This window comes from Coregonus lavaretus, assembly GCF_964263955.1.
Source record: "Coregonus lavaretus genome assembly, chromosome: 19".
NCBI lineage: Eukaryota > Metazoa > Chordata > Actinopteri > Salmoniformes > Salmonidae > Coregonus > Coregonus lavaretus.
In genome coordinates, this window is record NC_140006.1 from 36,633,269 (window position 1) to 36,659,640 (window position 26,372).

General features: G+C 43.1%; 1 protein-coding gene across 2 annotated transcripts in view; it reads right to left on the reverse strand.

Annotated features, from left to right (window-relative positions):
* Positions 1-26,115, reverse strand: part of LOC311147063 (3',5'-cyclic-AMP phosphodiesterase 4C-like) — a 73,271-nt gene extending 47,156 nt beyond the window's left edge. For both annotated transcript variants that reach the window (XM_084183681.1, XM_084183680.1), the window contains exon 1: positions 25,654-26,115. In XM_084183681.1, coding sequence (XP_084039807.1) covers positions 25,654-25,886 — 233 coding nt within the window. In that variant the 5' untranslated portion in view covers positions 25,887-26,115. The remainder of the gene's footprint in view (positions 1-25,653) is intronic.
* Between the last annotated feature and the right edge of the window lie 257 nt (positions 26,116-26,372).

Below are 26,372 nucleotides of genomic sequence, written 5' to 3' on the forward strand. Positions count from 1 at the left end.
TAAAATAAAAAATACTATAAGATATTATTTCTACTGCAGAAGGGTGTTGATATCCTGTCAACAGTTCTAATAGGAACCAGGCCTTTCTCAACAGGAAAAAGGCCCACAGATAGAGTGCCTTCAGAAAGTATTAATACCCCTTGACTTATTCCACATTTTGTTGCGTTACAGCCTCAATTCAAAATTGATTAAAAAAAATATAAAAACACCCATCTCCACACAATACCCCATAATGACAGTGAAAACATGTTTTTAGAAATGTTAGCTAATGTATTGAAAATTAAATACAGACATTTCTCATTTACATAAGTATTCAATCAGTCATTACATGTTAGAATCACCTTAGGCAGTGATTCCAGCTGTGAGTCTTTCTGGGTAAATCTCTAAGAGCTTTGCAAACATTAATTGTACAATATTTGCACATTATTATTTTTTAAATACTTTAAGCTCAGTGAAATTGGTTGTTGATCATTGCTAGACAGCCATTTTCAAGTCTTACCGTAGATTTCCAAGCCAATTTAAGTCAAAACTGTAACTATGCCACCCATGAACATTCAATGTCGTCTTAGTGGTCCTCTGTAGCTCAGCTGGTAGAGCACGGCGCTTGTAACGCCAAGGTAGTGGGTTCGATCCCCGGGACCACCCATACACAAAAATGTATGCACGCATGACTGTAAGTCGCTTTGGATAAAAGCGTCTGCTAAATGGCATATTATTATTATTAGTAGTAAGCAACACCAGTGTATATAAAACATAATTCCACTTTGACATTATGGGATACAGTTGAAGTCGGAAGTTTACATACACCTTAGCCAAATACATTTAAACTCAGTTTTTCACAATTGCTGACATTTAATCCTAGTAAAAATTCCCTGTTTTACGTCAGTTAGGATCTCCACTTTATTTTAAGAATGTGAAATGTCAGAATAATAGTAGAGAGAATTATTTATTTCAGCTTTGATTTCTTTCATCACATTCCCAGTGGGTCAGAAGTTTACATACACTCAATTAGTGTATGGTAGCATTGCCTTTAAATTGTTTAACTTGGGTCAAACATTTCGGGTAGCCTTCCACAAGCTTCCCACAATAAGTTGGGTGAATTTTGGCCAATTCCTCCTGACAGAGCTGGTGTAACTGAGTCAAGTTTCTAGGCCTCCTTGCTCGCACACGCTTTTTCAGTTCTGCCCACAATGTCTCTGGAGGATTGAGGTCAGGGCATTGTGATGGCCACTCCAATACCTTGACTTTGTTGTCCTTAAGCAATTTTGTCACAACTTTGGAAGTATGCTTGGGGTCATTGTCCATTTGGAAGACCAATTTGCGACCAAGCTTTAACTTCCTGAATGATGTCTTTAGATGTTGCTTCAATATATCCACATAATTTTCCTTCCTCATGATGCCATCTATTTTGTGAAGTGCACCAGTCCCTCCTGCAGCAAAGCACCCCCACAGCATGATGCTGCCACCCCCGTGCTTCACGGTTGGGATGGTGTTCTTTGGCTTGCAAGCAACCCCCTTTTTCCTCCAAACATAACGATGGTCATTATGGCCAAACAGTTCTATTTTTGTTTCATCAGACCAGAGGACATTTCTCAAAAAAGTACGATCTTTGTCCCCATGTGCAGTTGCAAACCGTAGTCTGGCTTTTTTATGGCGGTTTTGGAGCAGTGGCTTCTTCCTTGCTGAGCGGCCTTTCAGGTTATGTCGATATAGGACTCGTTTTACTGTGGCTATAGATACTTTTGTACCTGTTTCCTCCAGCATCTACACAAGGTCCTTTGCTGTTGTTCTGGGATTGATTTGCACTTTTTGCACCAAAGTACATTAATCTCTAGGAGACAGAACGCATCTCCTTCCTGAGCGGTATGACGGCTGCGTGATCCCATGGTGTTTATACTTGCGTACTATTGTTTGTACAGATGAACGTGGTACCTTCAGGCGTTTGGAAATTGCTCCCAAGGATGAACCAGACTTGTGGAGGTCTACAATCTTTTTTCTGAGGTCTTGGCTGATTTCTTTAGATTTTCACATGATATCAAGCAAAGAGGCACTGAGTCTGAAGGTAGGCCTTGAAATACATCCACAGGTACACCTCCAATTGACTCAAATGATGTCAATTAGCCTATCAGAAGCTTCTAAAACCATGACATCATTTTCTGGAATTTTCCAAGCTGTTTAAAGGCACAGTCAACTTAGTGTATGTAAACTTCTGACCCACTGGAATTGTGATACAGTGAATTATAAGTGAAATAATCTGTCTGTAAACAATTGTTGGAAAAATTACTTGTGTCATGCACAAAGTAGATGTCCTAACCGACTTGCCAAAACTATAGTTTGTTAACAAGAAATTTGTGGAGTGGTTGAAAAACGAGTTTTAATGACTCCAACCTAACTTCCGACTTTTTACATTTTTTTACATTTTAGTCATTTAGCAGACGCTCTTATCCAGAGCGACTTACAGTTAGTGAATACATATTTTTTTATACTGGCCCCCCGTGGGAATCGAACCCACAACCCTGGCGTTGCAAACGCCATGCTCTACCAACTGAGCTACATCCCTGCCGGCCATTCCCTCCCCTACCCTGGACGACGCTAGGCCAATTGTGCGCCGCCCATGACTTCAACTGTATTGTCTGTAGGCCAGTGACACAAAATCTCAATTTACTCAACTTTAAATTCAGGCTCTAACACAACAAAATGTGGAAAAAGTCAAGGGTTGTGAATTATTTCTGAAGGCACTGTGCATAACAATGCATTTTAAGACTAAGTCTGTTGCAACAGGGTATTACTGGCAATTACCCCCCACATGTCAGCTAGGGCCGGGTCTTCCTCATTTCTATTGGGTTGCTGTTCATAAATTCAACTGAACAGAGGTATACACATTAATCATGTAAAATGGACGCCACTGTTTGCTCTGTTTGAGAGCCCTCTGGTTATGAGTTAATCAGCACAATTGCTGGTGCTGACTCATTCAAGCGTTTTTCTTTATTTGTACTATTTTCTTTTACATTTTAGAATAATAGTGAAGACATCAAAACTATGAAATAACACATATGGAATCATGTAGTAACCAAAAAAGTGAAAAATCAGTTGTGTTGTGACATTTCAAGAACTTTGAAAGTTTCTTCAAGTGCAGTCGCAAAAAACATGAAGCGCTATGATGAAACTGGCTCTCATGAGGACCGCCAAAGGAATGGATGACCCAGAGTTACCTCTGCAGCCCAAATAAATGCTTCACATAGTTCAAGTCACAGACACATCTCAACATCAACTGTTCAGAGGGGACTGTGTGAATCAGGCCTTCATGGTCGAATTGCTGCAAAGAAACCACTACTAAAGGACACCAATAAGAAGAAGAGACCTGCTTGTGCCAAGAAACACGAGCAATGGACATTAGACCGGTGGAAATTTGTCCTATGGTCCTATGGTCTGGAGTCCAAATTTGAGATTTTTGGTTCCAACCGCCGTGTCTTTGTGAGATGCAGTGTTGGTGAATGGATGATCTCCGAATGTGTAGTTCCCACCGTAAAGCATGGAGGAGGAGTTGTTATGGTGTGGGGGTGCTTTGCTGGTGACACTGTCTGTGATTTATTTAGAATTCAAGGCACACTTAACCAGCATGGCTACCACAGCATTCTGCAGCGACACGCCATCCCATCTGGTTTGCACTTGGTGGGACAATAATTTGTTTTTCAACAGGACAATGACCCAAAACACACCTCCAGGCTGTGTAAGGGCTATTGGACCAAGAAGGAGAGTGATGGCGTGCTGCATCAGATGACCTGGCCTCCACAATCCCCCTACCTCAACCCAATTGAGATGGTTTGGGATGAGTCGGACGGCAGAGTGAAGAAAAAGCAGCCAACAAGTGCTCAGCATATGTGGGAACTCCTTCAAGACTGGTGGAAAAGCATTCCAGGTGAAGCTGGTTGAGAGAATGCAAAGACTGTGCAAAGCTGTCATCAAGGCAAAGGGTGGCTACTTTGAAGAATCTAAAATCTAAAATCTATATATAAAATGAATGGGGCCATGTATCGTGAGATTTTGAGTGAAAACCTCCTTCCATCAGCAAGGGCATTGAAGATGAAACGTGGCTGGGTCTTTCAGCATGACAATGATCCCAAACACACCGCCCGGCAACGAAGGAGTGGCTTCGTAAGAAGCATTTCAAGGTCCTGTAGTGGCCTAGCCAGTCTCCAGATCTCAACCCCATAGAAAATCTTTGAAGGGAGTTGAAAGTCCGTGTTGCCCAGCGACAGCCCCAAAACATCACTGCTCTAGAGGAGATCTGCATGGAGGAATGGGCCAAAATACCAGCAACAGTGTGTGAAAACCTTGTGAAGACTTACAGAAAACGTTTGACCTGTGTCATTGCCAACAAAGGGTATATAACAAAGTATTGAGAAACTTTTGTTATTGACCAAATACTTATTTTCCACCATAATTTGCAAATAAATTCATTAAAAATCCTACAATGTGATTTTCTGGGGAAAAAATTCAAATTCTGTCTGTCATACGTGTACCTATGATGAAAATTACAGGCCTCTCTCATCTTTTTAAGTGGGAGAACTTGCACAATTGGTGGCTGACTAAATACTTTTTTCCCCCACTGTATATATACACACACACACACACACACACACACAGTGGGGAGAACAAGTATTTGATACACTGCCGATTTTGCAGGTTTTCCTACTTACAAAGCATGTAGAGGTCTGTAATTCTTATCATAGGTACACTTCAACTGTGAGAGACGGAATCTAAAACAAAAATCCAGAAAATCACATTGTATGATTTTTAAGTAATTAATTTGCTTTTTATTGCATAACATAAGTATTTGATCACCTACCAACCAGTAAGAATTCCGGCTCTCACAGACCTGTTAGTTTTTCTTGGATGCAACTCAGCATTCTTTGTCCTCCAAACACGACGAGTTGAGTTTTTACCAAAAAGTTATATTTTGGTTTCATCTGACCATATGACATTCTCCCAATCCTCTTCTGGATCATCCAAATGCACTCTAGCAAACTTCAGACGGGCCTGGACATGTACTGGCTTAAGCAGGGGGACACGTCTGGCACTGCAGGATTTGAGTCCCTGGCGGCGTAGTGTGTTACTGATGGTAGGCTTTGTTACTTTGGTCCCAGCTCTCTGCAGGTCATTCACTAGGTCCCCCCGTGTGGTTCTGGGATTTTTGCTCACCGTTCTTGTGATCATTTTGACCCCACGGTGTGAGATCTTGCGTGATCGAGGGAGATTATCAGTGGTCTTGTATGTCTTCCATTTCCTAATAATTGCTCCCACAGTTGATTCCTTCAAACCAAGCTGCTTACCTATTGCAGATTCAGTCTTCCCAGCCTGGTGCAGGTCTACAATGTTGTTTCTGGTGTCCTTTGACAGCTCTTTGGTCTTGGCCATAGTGGAGTTTGGAGTGTGACTGTTTGAGGTTGTGGACAGGTGTCTTTTATACTGATAACAAGTTCAAACAGGTGCCATTAATACAGGTAATGAGTGGAGGACAGAGGAGCCTCTTAAAGAAGAAGTTACAGGAGAGCCAGAAATCTTGCTTGTTTGTAGGTGACCAAATACTTATTTTCCACCATAATTTGCAAATAAATTCATTAAAAATCCTACAATGTGATTTTCTGGATTTTATTTTCTCAATTTGTCTGTCATAGTTGACGTGTACCTATGATGAAAATTACAGGCCTCTCTCATCTTTTTAAGTGGGAGAACATGCACAATTGGTGGCTGACTAAATACTTTTTTTCCCCACTGTATGTGGGATGTCACGATCGTCTTCGAAATGAGCGGACCAAAGCGCAGCGCGTTGAGTGAACATGACTTTTATTTATATAAAGCAACCACGAAAAAACAACAAATGACGATACGTGAAGTCCAAAAGTTACAAATACTGAAACACGGAACACGGAACATGGAACACTGGAACACTGGAACATCAGGAACAAAAACCCACAAACACAAGGTGAAAAACACACAGAATATATATGGCTCCCAATCAGAGATAACGAGCCGACAGCTGACACTCGTTACCTCCGATTGGGAGTCATTGACCAATCACCACTAAACACAAACAAAATGAAACTCACCCATCCCCAACACCACCAAATGAAATACACCCTGGCTCTAACACACAGTCCCGGAACCAGAGTGTGACATGGGAACTCCTTCAAGACTGTTGGAAAAGCATTCCAGGTGAAGCTGGTTGAGAGAATGCCAAGAGTGTGCAAAGCTGTCATCAAGGCAAAGGGTGGCTATTTGAATAATCTCTAATATAAAATATGTTTTTATTTGTTTAACACTTTTTGGTTACTACATGATTCCATATGTGTTATTTCATAGTTTTGATGTCTTCACTATTATTCTACAATGTAAAAATAAAGAAAAACCCTTGAATGAGTAGGTGTGTCCAAACTTTTGACTGGTACTGTATATATTTGGACTTATTTCACCACAGAGCAAAAATCTAGTAATCAGAGAAGAAGAATGAGCTAAAAGAGCAAGGTCAAATACATTATTTCTGGCTTCTTCTTGTGGTGTGAATACACAATGGCTCTTGTCCTCTCCTCCTCTCCATATTTTGCGTTTTATAGGGGTCTGTGCTATCCGGGATCCTTGGGACATCCCTACCCCATTGAAGTTTACATTTAAAATGGTTAAAGTAAGGGTTAAGGTTAGGGTTAGGTTAAGGTTAAGGTAAGGGTTTAGGGTAGGGACGTCCCAAGGAACCCAGATAGCACTGACCATTATAAAGGGCTTGGGGAGAACTCGGGCTCCACGTCACAATCCTGGAAGCTGGTGGACGTCTGAGGAAAGCCAGACTCCAGTGTTTAGGTCTGGTCAACGTCTTCCCATTTTGTCCTGAGACAATGGTTCTAAAATAGAAAGTTGTAGCCGAAACAGACAGAGTGTTGCACGGTAATCTGGTGCTCCTTTCCAGCAACACAGATTCTGGCAACCTCAAGGTTGCTGGGTTCAAATCTCACTATGTCGTTGTACCAGTGGTGGCTGGTGGCAATTTAAATGGGGAGGACGAGCTCATAGTAATGGCTGTTACGGAATAAATTAAATGGTTTCAAACACATCAAACACCTGGTTCCCCATGTGTTTGATACCATTCAATTCACTCCATTCCATTCATTATTACGAGCCAGCCTCCGCTAACCAGAAATGTGCTTCCACTATTCCTGCATGTGCTACGTGCACAGACTATGTGGACTAGATCAAAGTCTTACTATTATTGACAAGCTCTGACAAAAATTGTATGTCTCTGTGTCCAGTATGAAGGAAGTTAGAGGTAGTTTCATGAACCAATGCTAACTAGAGTTAGCGCAATGACTTTCTTAACCTTATTCTCCTAACCTGCTACGCTAATTCTTCTAACCTGCTGCGTAAGTTCTCCTAACCTGCTACGAAAAGTCAAATCTGACAAAAGCTGTATCATTTCTAGTCAAAACCGTAACCTAGGGAACGTTACTGTTGGCCCGCAGGAGTCAGACTTAATGGTGATGTGTCTGTCTGTGGCCGCCGCAACACCGGCTGCCTGGGCCAACAACATCCCCATATATCAAAACTAATGGACCTGCTCAAGTTGAAAAGTGATTTTGGTGCCATGTGGAGGCATTCATTAACATGAACAGCCAAAGGAAACATTGAGACAAATTGCATTATGCTAGAAAAAAATTGATCACAGGAGAAACAGAGAAAGGTCGGAGGGAGAGTTTTGTCACAATACTCATTATCTCATTTTTGCCACATCATCATGATGATGTGGCAAGTGACAATTAGCGTTTTGAAAGTTATATATCTTGAAAACATGATTGCTGACATTCAAAACATGTTGGGACTATATCAACAATGGAATAATGAAACAAATACCAAAAGATAGTTTCTGAGTGGATTATTCCTTTAACACAAGAAGCCAAACCAGTTGTCACCCAGCTAGGAGCAAACTGTCTCGAGTCTGATGCTTGCCAAAGCCTATATTTAACTATGGCTCAGGGAGGTCAAACGTCACGTTATGGCATGTAGTGTAGTGGGGTATCAGAGTGTAACTGTATGAATCATAAACTGCCATCTGTCAGTGATAGGGGGTATCAGAGTGGTCTGAGGACTAGTCAGGCTACATTACCTAATCCACCCTGGACTGTAGCCCTCCTCTAGGTAACTATCTGGGGGATAACTAAGCCCAGGCATGCATGGTCGATATGTCGTAAAGGGAATATGTGGGCTGTGTGTGTAGGAGGCTGGTGAGGGGAAGACCATGTGTTTGATGTGTTTTATTCCATTCCATTAATTCCGTTCCAGCCATTACTATGAGCCCGTCCATCACTTTATTGGTCAATTGCACACAAGGTCCAATTGAAATGTGAGTTCCCCTTTTAACCCAACCCCCGAATGACACACATGCATACACAAATATACAGGTTTTGGAGAGGTGTGGGGGCTGCCACACTGGGCACCCAGGGTGCGGTTGTTGTTGGTGTTAAGTGCCTTACTCAAGGGCACAACGGCAGGCAATGGCATCTAGGATTTGATACCAGCAACCCTCCGGTTGTCAGCTCACTTCTCGCCAGATTTTTTCCCGTTGGACCCGGGATTCGAACTGGAAGCCGCCTGTGGTATGTTGAGTGTGTGGATGTGTTTAAAAGTGTGTGTTATGTGAGGATTCTGTATTTGTGCATTTATTTGAAAGTGTGTGTGTGTTTACAAGTTTGTGCATTTGTATGCTTCCATTTTTGTGCATTTGTATGTGTGAGAGTGTGTGTATGGGTGCGTGTAAATGTGCTTGATAACAAAATGATGAATAATCCACGGTTTGTTCCCAACCATTGTTCCCTTGCGCAGCCAGTCTCCATGCAAAACCTAGACACTTCCTCCCTCTAGTGGTCACAACAGGTCCTGGTGCCCAGATACATCCACAACACCCACAGCAACAACCTCTTCCCACATGAGAACAGAACAGGTTTCAGTACAGAGGCCAGGTCAGGACTGAACAGTGTCAAGAGACAGATAGGGATTAGTTATTACCTTGTTAGAACACTACAAAGCAAGGCATTAGATGCTTGGTCCCTCCGACACCTATCAGGAATAACATGAATCCTCCTCAAACATTACGAATCGTATCCTTTGAAGCCCATTGACTGTAACAACTACAACTGAACGATCTGAATTGGTATTAAGACCCAAAACAATACAACTTGTTGCCTATACACAACCATTTCTCAGTCAACACGGTGTAAATACAAACGGAGAGACACCTGTATAGCATAAAGCATTTACCAAAAGCTCTTACAGACAGGCACATACTGGGTCTGGTTTAATTGTGCTTCAATGGTGCGCTCTGGGTCTGGACAATAGGGAGGTGAATAGAGAGGTTGGAAGCGGCGGCTTAGCGCGGTGACAGCTAGTGTTGGCCCAGGCCGGGCTGCAGCAGCGCTAGATCGATGTGCTTTGTGGGGAAGTGATTGGGGAAATCAGTCATGCTGAAAATATGGAGCAGAGCAGTGACGCACACGGTCATTGCCCAGCCACAGCAGCAGCGCGTATCGACTATTCTGGGCTCAGGGGTGGCTATTTTTAGGACCTGTGGACACTGACACTGTTGTCCTGTGATTGCGTTACCTCGCTTGACACTGTAGATACTGTATCTCTTATTATAACCCCTCCCTCGCTCTTTCTCTTTCTCTTTCTCTATCTCCCCTTCTCTCTTTCTCTATCTCCCCTCATCTCTTTCTCTATCTCCCCTTCTCTCTTTCTCTATCTCCCCTTCTCTGTTTTTCTATGTGGGTGTTTCTTTTAATAGCACTCTCTGTCCGTTGACTATCAGTGTGTCTCACTCGTTCTCTGGCCACTCACCCCTCACACCCACTATAGATAGATACAGTCGTTATTCAGATCATTGCTAAAAACTGGACAAACACCCCTGTCATAACAGAGCATAGACTATGTATTATTAGGATGCCAAACATTCCTTCCAGACCCTAACTAATGACTGTCACTTATTCTCATGAACAACTATGAAATAATACAATAATACCATTTATTGTTCTTGAATAACTTGTGCAAAACTCTCTCACAAACTTAATCAACATAGATTACACCAATTTAGATTTCCCTAATCCCTGCATTAACTCCACTTTGGAATGGTTTGTGGCTTGATGTGTTGCAAGACAAATCTGGTCATATTATGGGCGTGCGTTCTTTTGTCTGTGGGCTAGATATCTGTTCTGTTCTGTTGTCTTTGCGCTAGATCTGTGTTCTGTTGTCTGTGCGCTAGATCTCTGTTCTGTTTTGTTGTCTGTGCGCTAGATCTCTGTCTTTGATCTGCTCATATGGTTGTGACATAATCACGGCTGGAGGCCTTTGAAGAGTTTAGCTTGGAGGTAAAATGGTTCAGACTGAGATCAAAAGACAGAACTACTAAAGCTCACCCAGCATATTTTAATACTTTAGAGTATTTTCTCAGTTAACTCGTGGTAGAGGAGTGACTGTTTTTTTTTAACAAACCGGCATCAATATCTTTCCTTGACAAAACTTTAGGATTTGAAGAGGCGGGTAATGCTATACACAGACAGAAGTAATTAACATGTTACATGTAGGTAAGTAAGCACATGCAGATGCAGTTACATAGTCCTTAGTATATTGTTTCATAAATATACCAAAAAACCTTTTACCAAATGGGGTAAGCACTCCATAACCACATGTATCTTTCTAGATAGTTACAGGCACAGGAGGCTGCTGATGGGAGGAGGACAGCTCATAATAATGACTGGAATGGAGTGAATGGAATGGTATCAACCAGATGGAAACCACGTGTTTGATGTGTTCAATACCATTCAATTTATTCCAAACCAGCCATTACTATGAACCCATGTGGCAATTACTGAATACTGAATACTTTAGTATGATGCTATGGTGGCCCCCAACCCTCATGGTGTGTGTGTGTCAAGGGAAGCCAGGCATATTTGACCAATAAAAATTATAAAATAATGTATCTTTCCTCTCTCTGTGTTTTCATAATTTTCCGTCTATTGGCAAGTTGTTGACTCTCACAGGAAAAATCATCAGAGCGAGGGAAACAGCGCCCCTCCATCTCAGTATGTGTAGCCCATGTATCTGATGCTGTCTGGAACAACAATACTATGACCTGTTGCCGCCGTAGCATTTGATTGATGCCAGCAAGCATTTGGTCTCCCTTGATAAAAAATAAATACAATAATTAGCCAATCAGCATTGAGCTGAGCTCAACTGTGGGTTGTCCTGGCACAGCAAAACGCCCCCCAAGGGAGGCCAGTTTTGATTAGGCTTCACACCAATCAAATCACATCCTAAGCAAAACATCATCATTGTCAGAAAAACTTGTCTGTTTCTGTTGATGTCCTGCCGTAGCTAGCTTGCTAAATCGTCCCTTTTTAAAAATTGTACCTTTATTTAACTAGGCAAGTCAGTTAAGAACAAATTCTTATTTACAATGACAGCCTACACCGGCCAAACCCGGACGACACTGGGCCAATAGTGCGCCGCCCGATGGGACTCCCAATCACGGCCGGTTGTGACACAGCCTGGAATCCAACCAGGGGGTCTGTAGTGACGCCTCAATCACTGAGATGCAGTGCCTTAGACCGCTGCACCACTCGGGAGCCCACAAATCGTCCCTTTCCTAAGCCATGGATGGAGATGGGGATTTGGACTTGTGGTTTTGATGTAATTCTCTGTACAAGCCAATGATTATGATGGTGATTCTGATCTAACCATAAATTCATATATTGTGCCACTGACCTGAGATGATTGAAGTTCAATATGTAGCCTAGTAGGCTCACATTAACTAGCTAGCTAACATTGTTGCCCATGCAAGGAAGTTAGGCTAGCAAACATTTTAGCTAGGTAGCTTATGACAACAAAAACTAAAAGTGTACAGAGCCATAGACTGTTTTACCAACATGAAAGAGAGGAGGATGGCATTGGTGTTCAGCTAGTCTACAAGTAGGGTGAGCCAAATAGTTGTTTTACTTGTGCACGCACGCGCACACGCACACGCACACGCACACAAATCATTACCATGGACAGCCACATGATATTTATCAACATTGATTAGACTCAATTGTTTTTGGTATCTTTAAGTTTGTTTTCAGTGTATTAAACTGAGCATATATAGTCTTGTTGATTTGATGGTCTTTAAATGTTTAAGTTGAAATGGTGCTGGAATAGTGGAGGCAGTGTCTTTGTGCTGACTTGCGGTAACTCTGTGGTTCTAAAGCAGCAGTTGTTTAGTAAACTGTCGAAAACAGTAACTTGTTTGACCATGCTGCAGGTCATATAACTGTTTGTTATATGCCATATTTGCTTTGTGGACTTCACCAGACAGATGTTGCTGTCTGGTTTTGTGATGAAACAAACTTATGTGTACAGTCGTGGTCAAAAGTTTTGAGAATGACACAAGTATTGGTCTTCACAAAGTTCGCTGCTTCAGTGTTATGAGATATTTTTGTCAGATGTTGCTATGGTATACTGAAGTATAATTACAAGCATTCCATAAGTGTCAAAGGCTTTTGACCAGTACATTAAGTTTATGCAAAGAGTCAATATTTGCAGTGTTGACCGTTCTTTTTCAAGACCTCTGCAATCCACCCTGGCATGCTGTCAATTAACTTCTGGGCCACATCCTGACTGATGGCAGCCCATTCTTGCATAATCAATGCTTGGAGTTTGTCAGAATTTGTGGGTTTTTGTTTGTCCACCTGCCTCTTGAGGATTGACCACAAGTTCTCAATGGGATTAAGGTCTGGGGAGTTTCCTGGCCATGGACCAAAATGTTTGATGTTTTGTTCCCTGAGCCACTTAGTTATCACTTTTGCCTTATGGCAAGGTGCTCCATCATGCTGGAAAAGGCATTGGTCGTCACCAAACTGTTCTTGGATGGTTGGGAGAAGTTGCTCTCTGAGGATGTGTTGGTACCATTCTTTATTCATGGCTGTGTTCTTAGGCAAAATTGTGAGTGAGCTCACTCCCTTGGCTGAGAAGCAAACCCACACATGAATGGTCTCAGGATGCTTTACTGTTGGCATGACACAGGACTAATGGTAGCGCTCACCTTGTCTTCTCCGGACAAGGTGTTTTCCGGATGCCCCAAACAATCGGAAAGGGGATTCATCAGAGAAAATGACTTTTTTTTTCCTGGAGAGAAGTGGCTTCTTTGCTGCCCTTCTTGACACCAGGCCATCCTCCAAAAGTATTCGCCTCACTGTGCGTGCAGATGCACTCACACCTGCCTGCTGCCATTCCTGAGCAAGCTCTGCACTGGTGGTGCCCCGATCCCGCAGCTGAATCAACTTTAGGAGACGGTCCTGGCGCATGCCTGACTTTCTTGGGCGCCCTGACTCCTTCTTCACAACAATTGAACCTTTCTCCTTGAAGTTCTTGATGATCCGATAAATGGTTGATTTAGGTGCAATCTTACTAGCAGCAATATCCTTGCCTGTGAAGCCCTTTTTGTGCAAAGCAATGATGACGGCACGTGTTTCCTTGCAGGTAACCATGGTTAACAGAGGAAGAACAATGTGTTACACCTGTGTTAACGAGAGAATCACTGACATGATGGCAGCTGGTCCTTTTGTGGCAGGGCTGAAATGCAGTGGAAATGTTTTTTGGGGATTAAATTCATTTTCATGGCAAAGAGGGACTTTGCAATTAATTGCAATTAATCTGATCACTCTTCATGACATTCTGGAGTATATGCAAATTGCCATCATCAAAACTGAGGCACCAGACTTTGTGAAAATTAGTATTTGTGTCATTCTCAAAACTTTTGACCACGACTGTAGTTGAATTTATTCCGCCACTATGTGACTGTTGTCTTTTTGTTGTCACAGCCTTTTTTGTATATCACAGTGGCGTATGAACGAATGGGTTATAGAGCAAACAATGCAATTATCACAACATAGGTTTTAATATGGATTTTTTTTACTGGCTTGGCTTCCTCAGTGATCACCCACTATTGCTGTGTTTGTGTGGTGAAGAGGTCCATACTCAAATGGAATCATGGCGTGACTGATCACTGTGACTGTGCTTCAATGCGACACATCAACCCCAAGGAAAGACATTAATGGACACACATCGAACTCCCGGCCCCGGCGCCCTCAGGCTGGGACACCCAGAACACCAAAACCCACCACAGCCAACCTACAAAACCCACCACAGCCAACCTACAAAACCCACCACAGCTTAACTACAAAACCCACCACAGCCAACCTACAAAACCCACCACAGCTTAACTACAAAACCCACCACAGCCAACCTACAAAACCCACCACAGCTTAACTACAAAACCCACCACAGCCAACCTACAAAACCCACCACAGCTTAACTACAAAATGCACCACAGCCAAACTACAAAACGCACCAAAGTGAAACTACAAAACGCACCACTGCTACATGTGTCAGATCTTTAATTTGATCATTATTTTGTTGCATACATTTTTTTTCCTGCGCATCAGGAAATTCAGTCAATTTAAATAAAATCATGAGGCCCTAATTTATGGATTTTACATGACTGGGCAGGGGTGAGGCCATAGGTGGACCTTGGAGGGAATAGGCCCACCCACTTGGCTGCCAGGTCCACCCACTCAGAATGAGCTTTTCCCCACAAAATGGCTTTATTACAGACAAAAATACCCCCCCCTCAGACAGGTGAAGAAGCCGGATGTAGAGGTCCTGCAAAATTCTCTAAAACGACGTTGGGAGGCAGCTTATGGTAGAGAAATGAACATTAAATACTCTGGCAACAGCTCTGGTGGACATTCCTGCAGTCAGCATGCCAATTGCACGCTCCCTCAAAACTTGAAACAACTGTGGCATTGTGTTGTGTGACAAAACTGCACATTTTAAAGTGCCCTTTTATTGTCCCCAGCACAAGTTGCACATGTGTAACAATTTCGTTGAGCTAAGACGCTTTTCTTTGATGTGTAAATGTACAGACTATTCATTTTACTTCTTGAAATCATTGAAATAAATGCAAATAACTTGTGGGCCTATTGTAGGCTATAGGCTATCTAAATTAATTGAACAATTAACAATCCTATGGTGGAACTCCACTCATTTAGTGCGTGAATCAAAAGTGAAAGGGCAAACTTGCAAGAGCCACAAGGGCATTAGTGAGGTCAGGCACTGATGTTGGGCGATTAGGCCTGGGTCACAGTCAGCGTTCCAATTCATCCAAAAGGTGTTCGATGGGATTGAGGTCAGGGCTCTGTGCAGGCCAGTCAAGTTCTTCCACACCGATCTCAACAAACCATTTCTCTATGGACCTCGCTTTGTGCACAGGGGCATTGTCATGCTGAAACAGGAAAGGGCCTTCCCCAAACTGTTGCCACAAAGTTGGAAGCACAGAAACGTCTAGAATGTAATTGTATGCTGTAACGTTAAGATTTCCCTTCACTGGAACTAAGGGGCCTATCCCGAACCATAAAAATCAACCCCAGAGCATTATTCTTCCTCCACCAAACTTTACAGTTGGCACTATGCATTGGGGCAGGTAGCGTTCTCCTGGCATCCGCTAAACCCAGATTTGTCCGTCGGACTGCCAGATGGTGAAGCGTGATTCATCACTCCAGAGAACGCGTTTCCACTGCTCCAGAGTCCATTAGCGGCAAGCTTTATACCACTTCAGCCGACACTTGGCATTGCGCATGGGGATCTTAGGCTTGTGTGCGGCTGCTCGGTCATGGAAAACCATTTCATGAAGCTCCTGACGAACATTTCTTGTTCTGATGTTGCTTCCAGAGCCAGTTTGGAACTCGGTAATGAGTGTTGCAACAGAGGACAGACAATTTTTACGCGCTACGTGCTTCAGCACTCGGCAGTCCCTCTCTGTGAGCTTGTGTGGCCTACCACTTTGCAGCTGAGCCGTTGTTGCTCCTAGATGTTTCCACTTCACAATAACAGCACTTACAGTTGACCAGGGCAGCTCTAGCAGGGCAGAAATTTGACGAACTGACTTGTTGGAAAGGTGGCATCCTATGACAGTGCCATGTTGAAAGTCACTGAGCTCTTCAGTAAGGCCATTCTACTGCCAATGTTTGTCTATGGAGATTGCATGGTGGTGTGCTCGATTTTATACACCTGTCAGCAACGGGTGAGGCTGAAATAGCCGAATACACTAATTTGAAGGGGTGTCCACATATTTTTGTGTATACAGTGCATTCGGAAAGTATTCAGACCCCTTTACGTTTTCCACATTTTGTTACGTTACAGCCTTATTCTAAAATTGATTATTGTTAGTTTTTTCCCTCATCAATTTACACACAATACCTCATAATGACAAAGTAAAAACAGGTTTTTAGAATTTTTTGCTAATTTATAAATGAAAGAACTGAAATATCACATTTACATAAGTATTCAGACCCTTTACTGAAGCACCTTTTGCAGCAATTACTGCCTCGAGTCTTCTTGGGTATGACGCTACAAGCTTGGCACACTTGTATTTGGGGAGTTTCTCCCATTCTTCTCTGCAGATCCTCTCAAGCTCTGTCAGGTTGGATGGAGAGCGTTGCTGCACAGCTATTTTCAGGTCCCTCCAGAGATGTTCAATCGGGTTCAAGTCCGGGCTCTGACTGGGCCACTCAAGGACATTCAAAGACTTGTGACGTTGTCTTGGCTGTGTGCTTAGGGTCGTTGTCCTGTTGGAAGGTGAACCTTCACCCCAGTCTGAAGTCCTGAGCACTCTGGAGCAGGTTTTCATCAAGGATCTTTCTGTACTTTGCTCCGTTCATCTTTGCCTCGATCCTGACTAGTCTCCCAGTCCCTGCCGCTGAAAAACATCCCCACAGCATGATGCTGCCACCACCATGCTTCACCGTAGGGATGGTGTCAGGTTTCCTCCAGACATGACGCTTGGCATTCAGGCCAAAGAGTTCAATCTTGGTTTCATCAGACCAGATAATCTTGTTTCTCATGGTCTGAGAGTCTTTAGGTGCCTTTTGGAAAACTCCAAGTGGGCTGTCATGTTCCTTTTACTGAGGAGTGGCTTCCGTCTGGCCACTCTAACATAAAGTCCTGATTGGTGGAGTGCTGCAGAGATGGTTGTCCTTCTGGAAGGTTCTCCCATCTGTCAGAGTGACCATCAGGTTCTTGATTAAACTTCTTCCATTTAAGAATGATGGAAGCCACTGTTTTCTTGGGGACCTTCAATGCTGCAGAAATTATTTGGTACCTTGTGTAAATAAGGTATTTCTGTTTAAAAAATAAATAAAATTAATAAATGTCTAAAAACCTGTTTTCGCTTTGTCATTATGGGATATTGTGTGTAGATTGCTGAGGATTATTTGTTTTAAATCCATTTTAGAATAAGGCTGTAACGTAACAAAATATGCAAAACGTTGAGGGGTCTGAATACTTTCCGAAGGCACTGTATAATGTAGAACAGTGTAGGAAAGATGGGGAAGGGGGTGTCAAAGGGCAATGGGCCGGATTCAAACCTGTGCTGACTCTTAATGATTAGTTGGTTATTTGAATCAGCTGTGTAGTGCTAGGGCAAAAACCAAAACATGCACCCCTTGGGGTCCCAAGGACCGAGTTTGGGAAACACTAACACAGAGCATACAAAGTATAGTATGCGTACAGTATACACACAGACAGTATAGTTGTGTCAGCATGTAGCTCATCACAACAAACAGCTTACAGTACAGGACTGTACATACCCAATGCACGAGTGCCTTCGAGAGGAGGGGTTGCTGTGGACAGCCTTCCTGGGGAAGCGAGAGTCTTTGTTCATCATTGTGGTGGCTATTTCAAAGAGCCAAAGGTACCGGTGGAATTCAGAGAGACGTGACGGCCTTCAGATGACAGGGGATGAAGAGAATGGAATGCAACATCTCTGTGGACTAAGACTTCTCCAGCTTGTCTGAAATTACCATTCTGTCTGGGGTGAATGTCCAATGTTTCTTGGTACTGTTTGGTCACAAACTAAACATGGTACACCTTGTGAGAACAATCGGTCCACAAAAGCAGAACAAAGTTAAATCTACTGGATCAAGTAGAGACACAAGTGGGATGAATTCAAGTTCAGCTCTGTCAATAACAGGTCTTCATGCAAACTTTAGGGCTGGAGTGTGTCCATGCAATTCCAAAGAATAAAAAATGTTTTATGATAAAGTAGTGGCCTTCATTGAAAAGCAGTGCAAAATCCAGAGATCAGAATATATGCCCAACTGAGCCGCTAAAGTTCTACAGCATCTGGTCCCTGCAGTGGGGATATGTCCATGTGTTTGAAAAAGCAGATTAAGTTCACCCAACTCTGTGTAAACCCACCTAAAAAGGCAAAGAGTGATGCCTGTTAGGAGCCCATCTCAGAAAGCATATCAGTTTACCAACTAGGAGACGGGGGCCAAATCATATCAAATTAAATTGCGGCTCATATCAGCTGTCAGCGGAGATCTGGAGCTAATTCCTTGCTTGTTTTCTTTTCTCCTCACCTTGCTGGAGCCTTCCTCAAATTCCTAAATAGGAAACAGCAGACTTAATCTTCCCAATGGCCGGAGGACTGACGGGGGTGAAAGAATACTCCAAATAGGGTCCAAACTTTTCTCTTAATCCAAAACCCAGCTTAAAACGTGGTACACGGCAGTTCTAGAGCCCAGGTGTTGCTTCTTTCTTTGTTCAAATGAAGGCTCGAACAACTTTATCCCCAGTGGGGAAAAAAGAGAGCGAGAGAGAAGGGGAAAAATCCAGTTTTATAATCCCATTAGATGCTTCCTGGAGTGTGCGGTCCCCTCAACCGTCCATATCGGACTCTCCTCTCTTCTCTCCTGAGACTGCTGGGACTTAACTCTGGCATAGAGAAACAAACAACAACACTAACTCCCCAGAGGGAGAGAATAGAAAGAGAGAGCGAGAGAGGGAAAGAGAGAGAGGGTCATAAGATGAGAATTTGAAGCAGTCTGAATGGTACTGGGGGCTGGGTGGTACTGCTGAAGCCTACGGGGACTCAGCCAGCGAAGGGGGGATGGCAGGAGGAGTGGGGTCTTTTCCAGATGCAGGGTTCCAGTGCAGTCCCCAGATGGTTGCCCTACGAATGATGCCTCATCTGATACCCTATAGCTCTGCTACAAGCTTCACTCATAGGACTGACCGGCTCCCAAACCAGGCAGCAGCAACTCAACTCGGTCTGTAGCTCAATAAAACTGTGTGTTGTTAAAAATCCAATAGATAACGGGAGGGGGAGGTGTCATGGACATGGAGTACTGTCTGAGCGTTTAAATTAACACCTTCTCTAAAATGGGGTTGTTAGCTTCTAGCGTCCTTGGCTTGGACAGTATGAACGGTGTTAGATGTGACCATATGTTCATAAGTGTTCATCTTTTCCCTCTTCAGATGCCCTTCAACATGCCCTTGTTTGTGAGTCCTCAAGTTATTCATACTGAAACAGACTCATATTGTTTATGCTCATGTATACTCTACGGAAGTAAAATCATTTTCACATGAAACAAATATCTCCTGCAGTTGGTTTGCAGCCAAGGACGCTATACACAAATAGTATGGAGGCTATATACATACCGTATCGAGAGCTTGGGACGTTATGGTTCTATCTGCAAAAAGAGGATTCTGAGATAAAAATAAAAATAAATTGGGGTTTGAATGGTGTCAGAAATGTTTATCATGTATTCTTTTGAACTTATGAATTGGGGTATTTAGAGTACTATATAATTTAGGTAGAGAACATTGAATAGAAACAAGGATATGTCAATTACTACATTTTTACAAAAATGCAGATAGAACCTTACAGTCCCAAGCTCTCGATATAGTAAAGAGGCTATATACAAATAGTGTGGGATGTTGCATGAGGCCCAGAATCACTAAGAACTACAGTCATGGAAATACATCAATCTAACAGTCCAAGCGCAAGACGAGGCAAAAATATCCATCTACAATATGTAACATAGCAGCCTCTGGTGGAAATTAGGGGCATTACATTGTTTCATTTTATGTCCAATTTCTAAAACAAGTGACGCTTTTGATCCATAACATGATTCAAATATTGTTCCAACACAATGCAAAGAAAAGTGCTACAAAGCCTTGCACACCAGACCCAGAGACTTGCTTTATTATAAACAGGCTAGTGGGCTAATGTTGTGTTCAAGACAAATGTCTGGTGACCTGAACACAGAATGAAAACTATACCCAAAAACAAAGGGTTAACCTGAGCACAATCAGTGTGAAAAGGAGAAGGTGTGTATCATATCTGTTGAGGGTCATATTGAGGGTAAATCAACTGCAGGAGAGTACAATCATCTGGAGGCACTTGAGAGTGAACGCCATTGGGGTCAGGCCTTGATATAAACACTTTACGTCTGATAACGCCGGATGGCACTTAACAAAACTCAAGACTAGACAAACAACAGCACTAAACAGACAGTAGCATATGCTTGAATTATGTTGCTAATGAAACAAGCACCAATACTATGAAAAAAGGAGGCATCACCTGACTTTGACCCCGTCAAATAAATTGTTCTATCAAATCAAATCAAATCTTATTTGTCACGTGCGCCGAATACAACAATGCAAATAGTCCGGGTAGCCATTTGATTAGCTGTTCAGGAGTCTTATGGCTTGGGGGCAGAAGCTGTTAAGAAGCCTTTTGGACCTAGACTTGGCGCTCCGGTACCGCTTGCCGTGCAGTAGCAGAGAGAACAGGCTATGACTAGAGTGGCTGGAGTCTTTGACCATTCTTAGGGCCTTCCTCTGATACTGCCTGGTATAGAGGTCCTGGATGGCAGGAAGCTTGGCCCCAGTGATGTACTGGGCTGTACTCACTACCCTCTGTAGTGCCTTGCAGTCGGAGGCCGAGCAGTTGCCATACCAGGCAGTGATGCAACCAGTCAGGATGCTCTCGATGGTGCAGCTGTATAACTTTTTGAGGATCTGAGGACCCATGCCAAATCTTTTCAGTCTCTTGAGGGGGAATAGGCTTTATCATGCCCTCTTCACGACTGTCTTGGTGTGTTTGGACCATGATAGTTTGTTGGTGATGTGGACACCAAGGAACTTGAAGCTCTCAACCTGCTCCACTACAGCCCCGTCGATGAGAATGGGGGCGTGCTCGGTCCTCCTTTTCCTGTAGTCCACAATCATCTCCTTTGTCTTGATCACGTTGAGGGAGAGGTTGTTATCCTGGCACCACACGGCCAGGTCTCTGACCTCCTCCCTATAGGCTGTCTCATCGGTGATCAGGCCTACCACTGTTGTGTCATCAGCAAACTTAACGATGGTGTAAAAAAATATATATTTTACGATGGTGTTGGAGTCGTGCTTGGCCATGAAGTGAACAGGGAGTACAGGAGGGGACTGAGCACGCACCCCTGAGGGGCCCCCGTGTTGAGGATCAGCATGGCAGATGTGTTGTTACCTACCCTTACCACCTGGGGGCGGCCCGTCAGGAAGTCCAGGATCCAGTTGCAGAGGGAGGTGTTTAGTCCCAGGGTCCTTAACTTAGTGAATCAATCAACTAGGAACCAGTTTTAGGTGCAGTATTTTCATTAATTGTTCAGAAAATGTTATTTTTCTTACGGACTCATACCAAAGATGGTGGATAAATGAAGATGTTTTACTCAGGCCGTTTACCATAATTGTTTCATTTAAAAAGTGACTTCCGGTCTGCTTAAAAGATTGGCTCTCCCATATGTACCACTGTGATAGCAGCTGGGTCTGGTCTGCTTAGTTAATTGACTGTATATGAATCAGAAAAAATGAGGGAGTGGGATGTCTCGCTTCTTCTTCTGTCTCCGCTCACACAGGACTTTTATGAAGGGAAGTGCTTGTCAGTTCAGCCGCTTTTCTAAGCCAATCAACATAACGCACAATGACAACAAAACATTATATTACACCGAAAGGAACTACTGTGGTTTCCTCAAACATGGTTTCTAACATTTCCCTTAAAGTGAAACATTTATCGTCTTTGACGCTAAAGGGAAAATAACATTGCCTTGCCTGATAAACTTAAACTTCCTGTCTGTAAATTTTTTCCCAACAGACTCCCAGTTTGTTTAATTCCTCCCCTTTCCCAGCCATCCTGCTATAACTCATCTCCAACAGTTTGTTTCATTGTCGCTGTTAGGGGCACTGTACATTTTTGAGGGACTCAGGCCCTTTCCAAGACTCAGTCACTTTCAAGGTGGCCCCTCTTTCTAATATATATACAGTACCAGTCAAAGGTTTGGACACACCTACTCATTCAAGGGTTTTTCTTTATTTTTACAATTTTCTACATTGTAGAATAATAGTGAAGACATCAAAACTATGAAATAACACATATGGAATCATGTAGTAACCAAAAAAGTGTTAAACAAATCAAAATATATTTTAGATTCTCCAAAGTAGCCACCCTTTGCCTTGATTACAGCTTTGCACACTTGGCATTCTCTCAGCCTGGAATCAAACCCAGGTCTGTAGTGATGCCTTTAGCACTTTAGCAACAGACTAATTTCCATGAAACTTTTATTTGGTGTATATCACACAGACTCACATACAGGACCATTAGGAGTAACGTTTAAATGCCCGAGCAAAATGATCCCACCAATAAATGTTTATGGAGATGTATGAACCTGTAAACACTTTTTGAGTTTATTGGTAACGTCTTTGCGAATGCTTTGCACCAATGGCTTGTGTTTCAAGGTTGCTGAAACTTTAACTTGCCTACGATGATTCAGAGGCACCTCTTAACATTCCTGTGTTTTCACTTCTTGTCTCTTCGTTTAAGTCAGTTTGTGTGTGTGATGTTGATGAGTGCATCTGCTTTTCCAGACAATTTTCCACAACTGGTCATTCTCCTAAAGTGCACTTTGCACAAGCAAAACATGTCTCCAGAATCAATATCATGGGTTATGACTAGTTGTACTGACTAGTGGGTCATTAAACTAATACTACCTGTGTGGCTCAGTTGGTTGAGCAAGGCGCTTGCAACGCCAGGGTTGTGGATTCAATTTTCACGGGGGCCAGTACAATTACTTTTTTTTATTAAACATGAATGTGCTCTAAGTCGCTCTGGATAAGAGCGTCTGCTAAATGACTTAAACGTAAACTAATACTAGCATTAAACTAATACTACCATTAAACTACCAGAGCAGAAAAGGTGAACACACGCCAAAAAGCCATCTAGCCAAGAAACACCTCTTTCCCTGACAATGCATAGGAACATGCGGATACTAGACTTAACATCAAATAGAGTAGGAAACTTAGGCCTAACCAGGTATTACAAGTTTGTCATCAGGGAGCCCATGTTCAGACAAGGACTGTATACTGTAACTTCAAAGAAAACTCTGCAGTCTGACAATTGTAACAAATCTTCAGTAAATGTGTATTGTCTGTTGTAGACTTAATGTACATTTACATAAATATATTTTTCTCCTCAGCAGAGCACCTACTGAGTAAGCATTTGACAGACCAACCAAATACCGACCAAATTCCCAAACTTGGGAGTGGGACTTAATGCTCTAAGAATATCATGAACACCTCATATAATTGTTCACAAGAAAAACAAAGACGTATGCAGAATAAAAAGGGGATGTAATGTTTCCTCAAATATTTTTGGGCACTGAGCAAAAGTTGAACGTTGTGATAATTATGTGCAACTTCCGGTGCGCGTTTACTGTGAACACTGAGGCTGTAACCGCTTTAAGTTAGTTTTATCAGTGGTCAAGTAGGCTACTGTGGCTATTTGATCATAACGTAGGCCTACCAGAGTGGCCTATCATCAAAAACAATGGAGAAAATGCATCCCATAATAGTTAATATGGAAATAGCTGTTCTATCGTTCAACCTACAGTAGCAGCCGATGTGTGGTTATCAATGTAGGCCTACATGCAGGGCTCGACATTAACCTGTTTATCCACTTGTGCTTCAGACAAGGAGGTGACTGAAAATATTGTTGTGTTGTTTGATGCAAGAAACCACTTTACAAAATAAAATGCATCATTATACCCATACCATTATTAAAGAGAATCAGGCAAATTATCCTACTCTCTGCCTATTGGCTACTTAGCTTATTCAAGCCTGTCTCAAAATACAACACTGCCCCTTTAAGACAAAAAAAAGCTCTTTAACTGACTCGCTTTTCAAAGATGTCTAGAAATGCACACGTTTTGTTGCTTTTGTGCAAATATTCCCCCATTGCTGACTACAAATGATCTATAACTGGGATAATAACTCACTAACTAGCAAACGATATGAACAAATGTGCACACGTCGCTACATGTAGCTCTCGCTTTGATCTCAAAACAAGCGCATCTACTCACGACCGCTCATGCTGTAAAAACAGTCCAGTTCAAAGTTAATGGCTTGATCCATATATGGCAATGGTCTTTTTGCATATAGGCCTACTGCAGCTCTGATTGGTTATGGCGCACCGGTCTGTGTAGAGTACGGGCCTGAGTCGTGCCTGGCAATGCAGTAGAATCCTACTCCGATGTGTTCTGCCTACACCAAAATCTCTTGGCAGGTTAGTTTTGCATACTAAGTCTTGCATAGCTCGTTTTGTTTTGGTATATTGCATTGAAAGTGGCTAATAGTGCGTTGATTCGATCACAATTCCCACAGTAAAGGGAAACGTTGATAGTGTTAACTAACGGGGAAAACTCTAGAAGTTCAATCTCGTGCTTCTCTGCGCAGGCTGATATTTCTTCTGCGTGGCAGTCCCGGGAAACTGCACACACAGCTTAGCGGGAACATTGATGAGATGTATTTACTTTTTAAAGGGAACAAAGCTTTTATACACCCCCTCTATGATATTGAATTATTATTGGTTTTTTATTTTTTTACCCCATTTTTATGGTATCCAATTGGTAGTTACAGTCTTGTTCCATCGCTGCAACTCCTGTACGGACTCGGGAGAGGCAAAGGTCGAATGCCGTGCGTCCTCCGAAACACAACCCAACCGAGCCGCACTGCTTCTTGACACAATGCCCGCTTAACCCGGAAGCCAGTCGCACCAATGTGTTGGAGGAAACACCGTACACCTGGCAACAGTGTCGCGTGCACTGCGCCCGGCCCGCCACAGGAGTCACTAGTGCGCGATGGGAACATCCCTGCCGGCCAAACCCTCCCCTAACCTGGACGATGCTGGGCCAATTGTGCGCCGCCCATGGGTCTCCCGGTCGCGGCCGGCTGCGATAGAACCTGGACTCGAACCAGGATCTCTAGTGGCACAGCTACCACTGTTATTGCAACAACTCTAGTGTATGGAGAGAAGGACCTTGTAAAACCATTTCTTAAGCGCTCCTTTAAGATTCCATTTGTTTTTCTTCAAATTAACCGTTGCTACGTGGAAAACAACACAACAGAGAAAGAAGGCTTCATATGAGTTAGACCACCTGAGGCCAGCCTATAGAAGAGATTCTGCTCCTCTACAACAAAGGCATCTATTCAAGCACAGCACAAGCCAGTACTTTCAAAAGTTATTGTTAGCCACCTTATATAAAACCCTCACTGCTGACTTAACTTCAAATCACCTTTAAAAAGGGGCCCGAAAACATTTTTTTCTACCAGCTTTGAAAGTTTGCCCTCTAAACACAACGGGGTAGTCATGCAACCCTGAGGGACCCCAAGACTGGATAAGACAGGCATAGAACACAGTAAGGTCTCTACCTGGGAGTGTAGGCCAGAGTGAAGCGCCTCTGTAGACTGATGCTCCGGTTCATCAGCAGCTTCCTGAAGAGCATTGGGGAGTTTCGGGGTGACCCACGGGGGGAGTCGCGGGGGGACATATTGGGGGATATGCCTGGCGACCTGGGCTTGATTTGGATGACCGGAAGCCTGTTGACCAGCTGCTCCTTAGATTGCTCTTCGGACCACTCCTCCTCAGAGCACGCTTCGCTCATGTCGTCAGTCGCTTGATCCTGGTTCCCTCTGTCCCTGTGTCCTGGCTACGCTCTCCTGGTGACTCTGATCAACCTTGAAGCTTGACCGGTCCTATCCTCCTCTCACAAAACGGACTGGTCAGGTCAGCACAGAGGCCAGTAAAACTGGACTTATCACTCCATTAGTCAGGGATACAACTAATACTGACTCTAGTAGGTGCTCTCGAAGGTGCTCTGAGAGAATGTTAAAAAGCTAGACAGCTCTCTTTGTGACCATGTACTTTATTTGAAAACAGCCCTGTCTCTCTCCAAAGGTCATATTCGTGGTTAATGGACTCAAATATTATTGCAGTGCAATCCCTTCCCTTGCCTGCCCAGGCGTTTGTTTACATAACTGCTACTCTTCCCTCCCTTCCTTCTAAATATGGACGTCTGATTTAAAGTGAGTGAGAGGACATGACAGATCTGCCCCCTCCCCCTCCTCTCGCCAGAGCCTAGTGCTGGTCA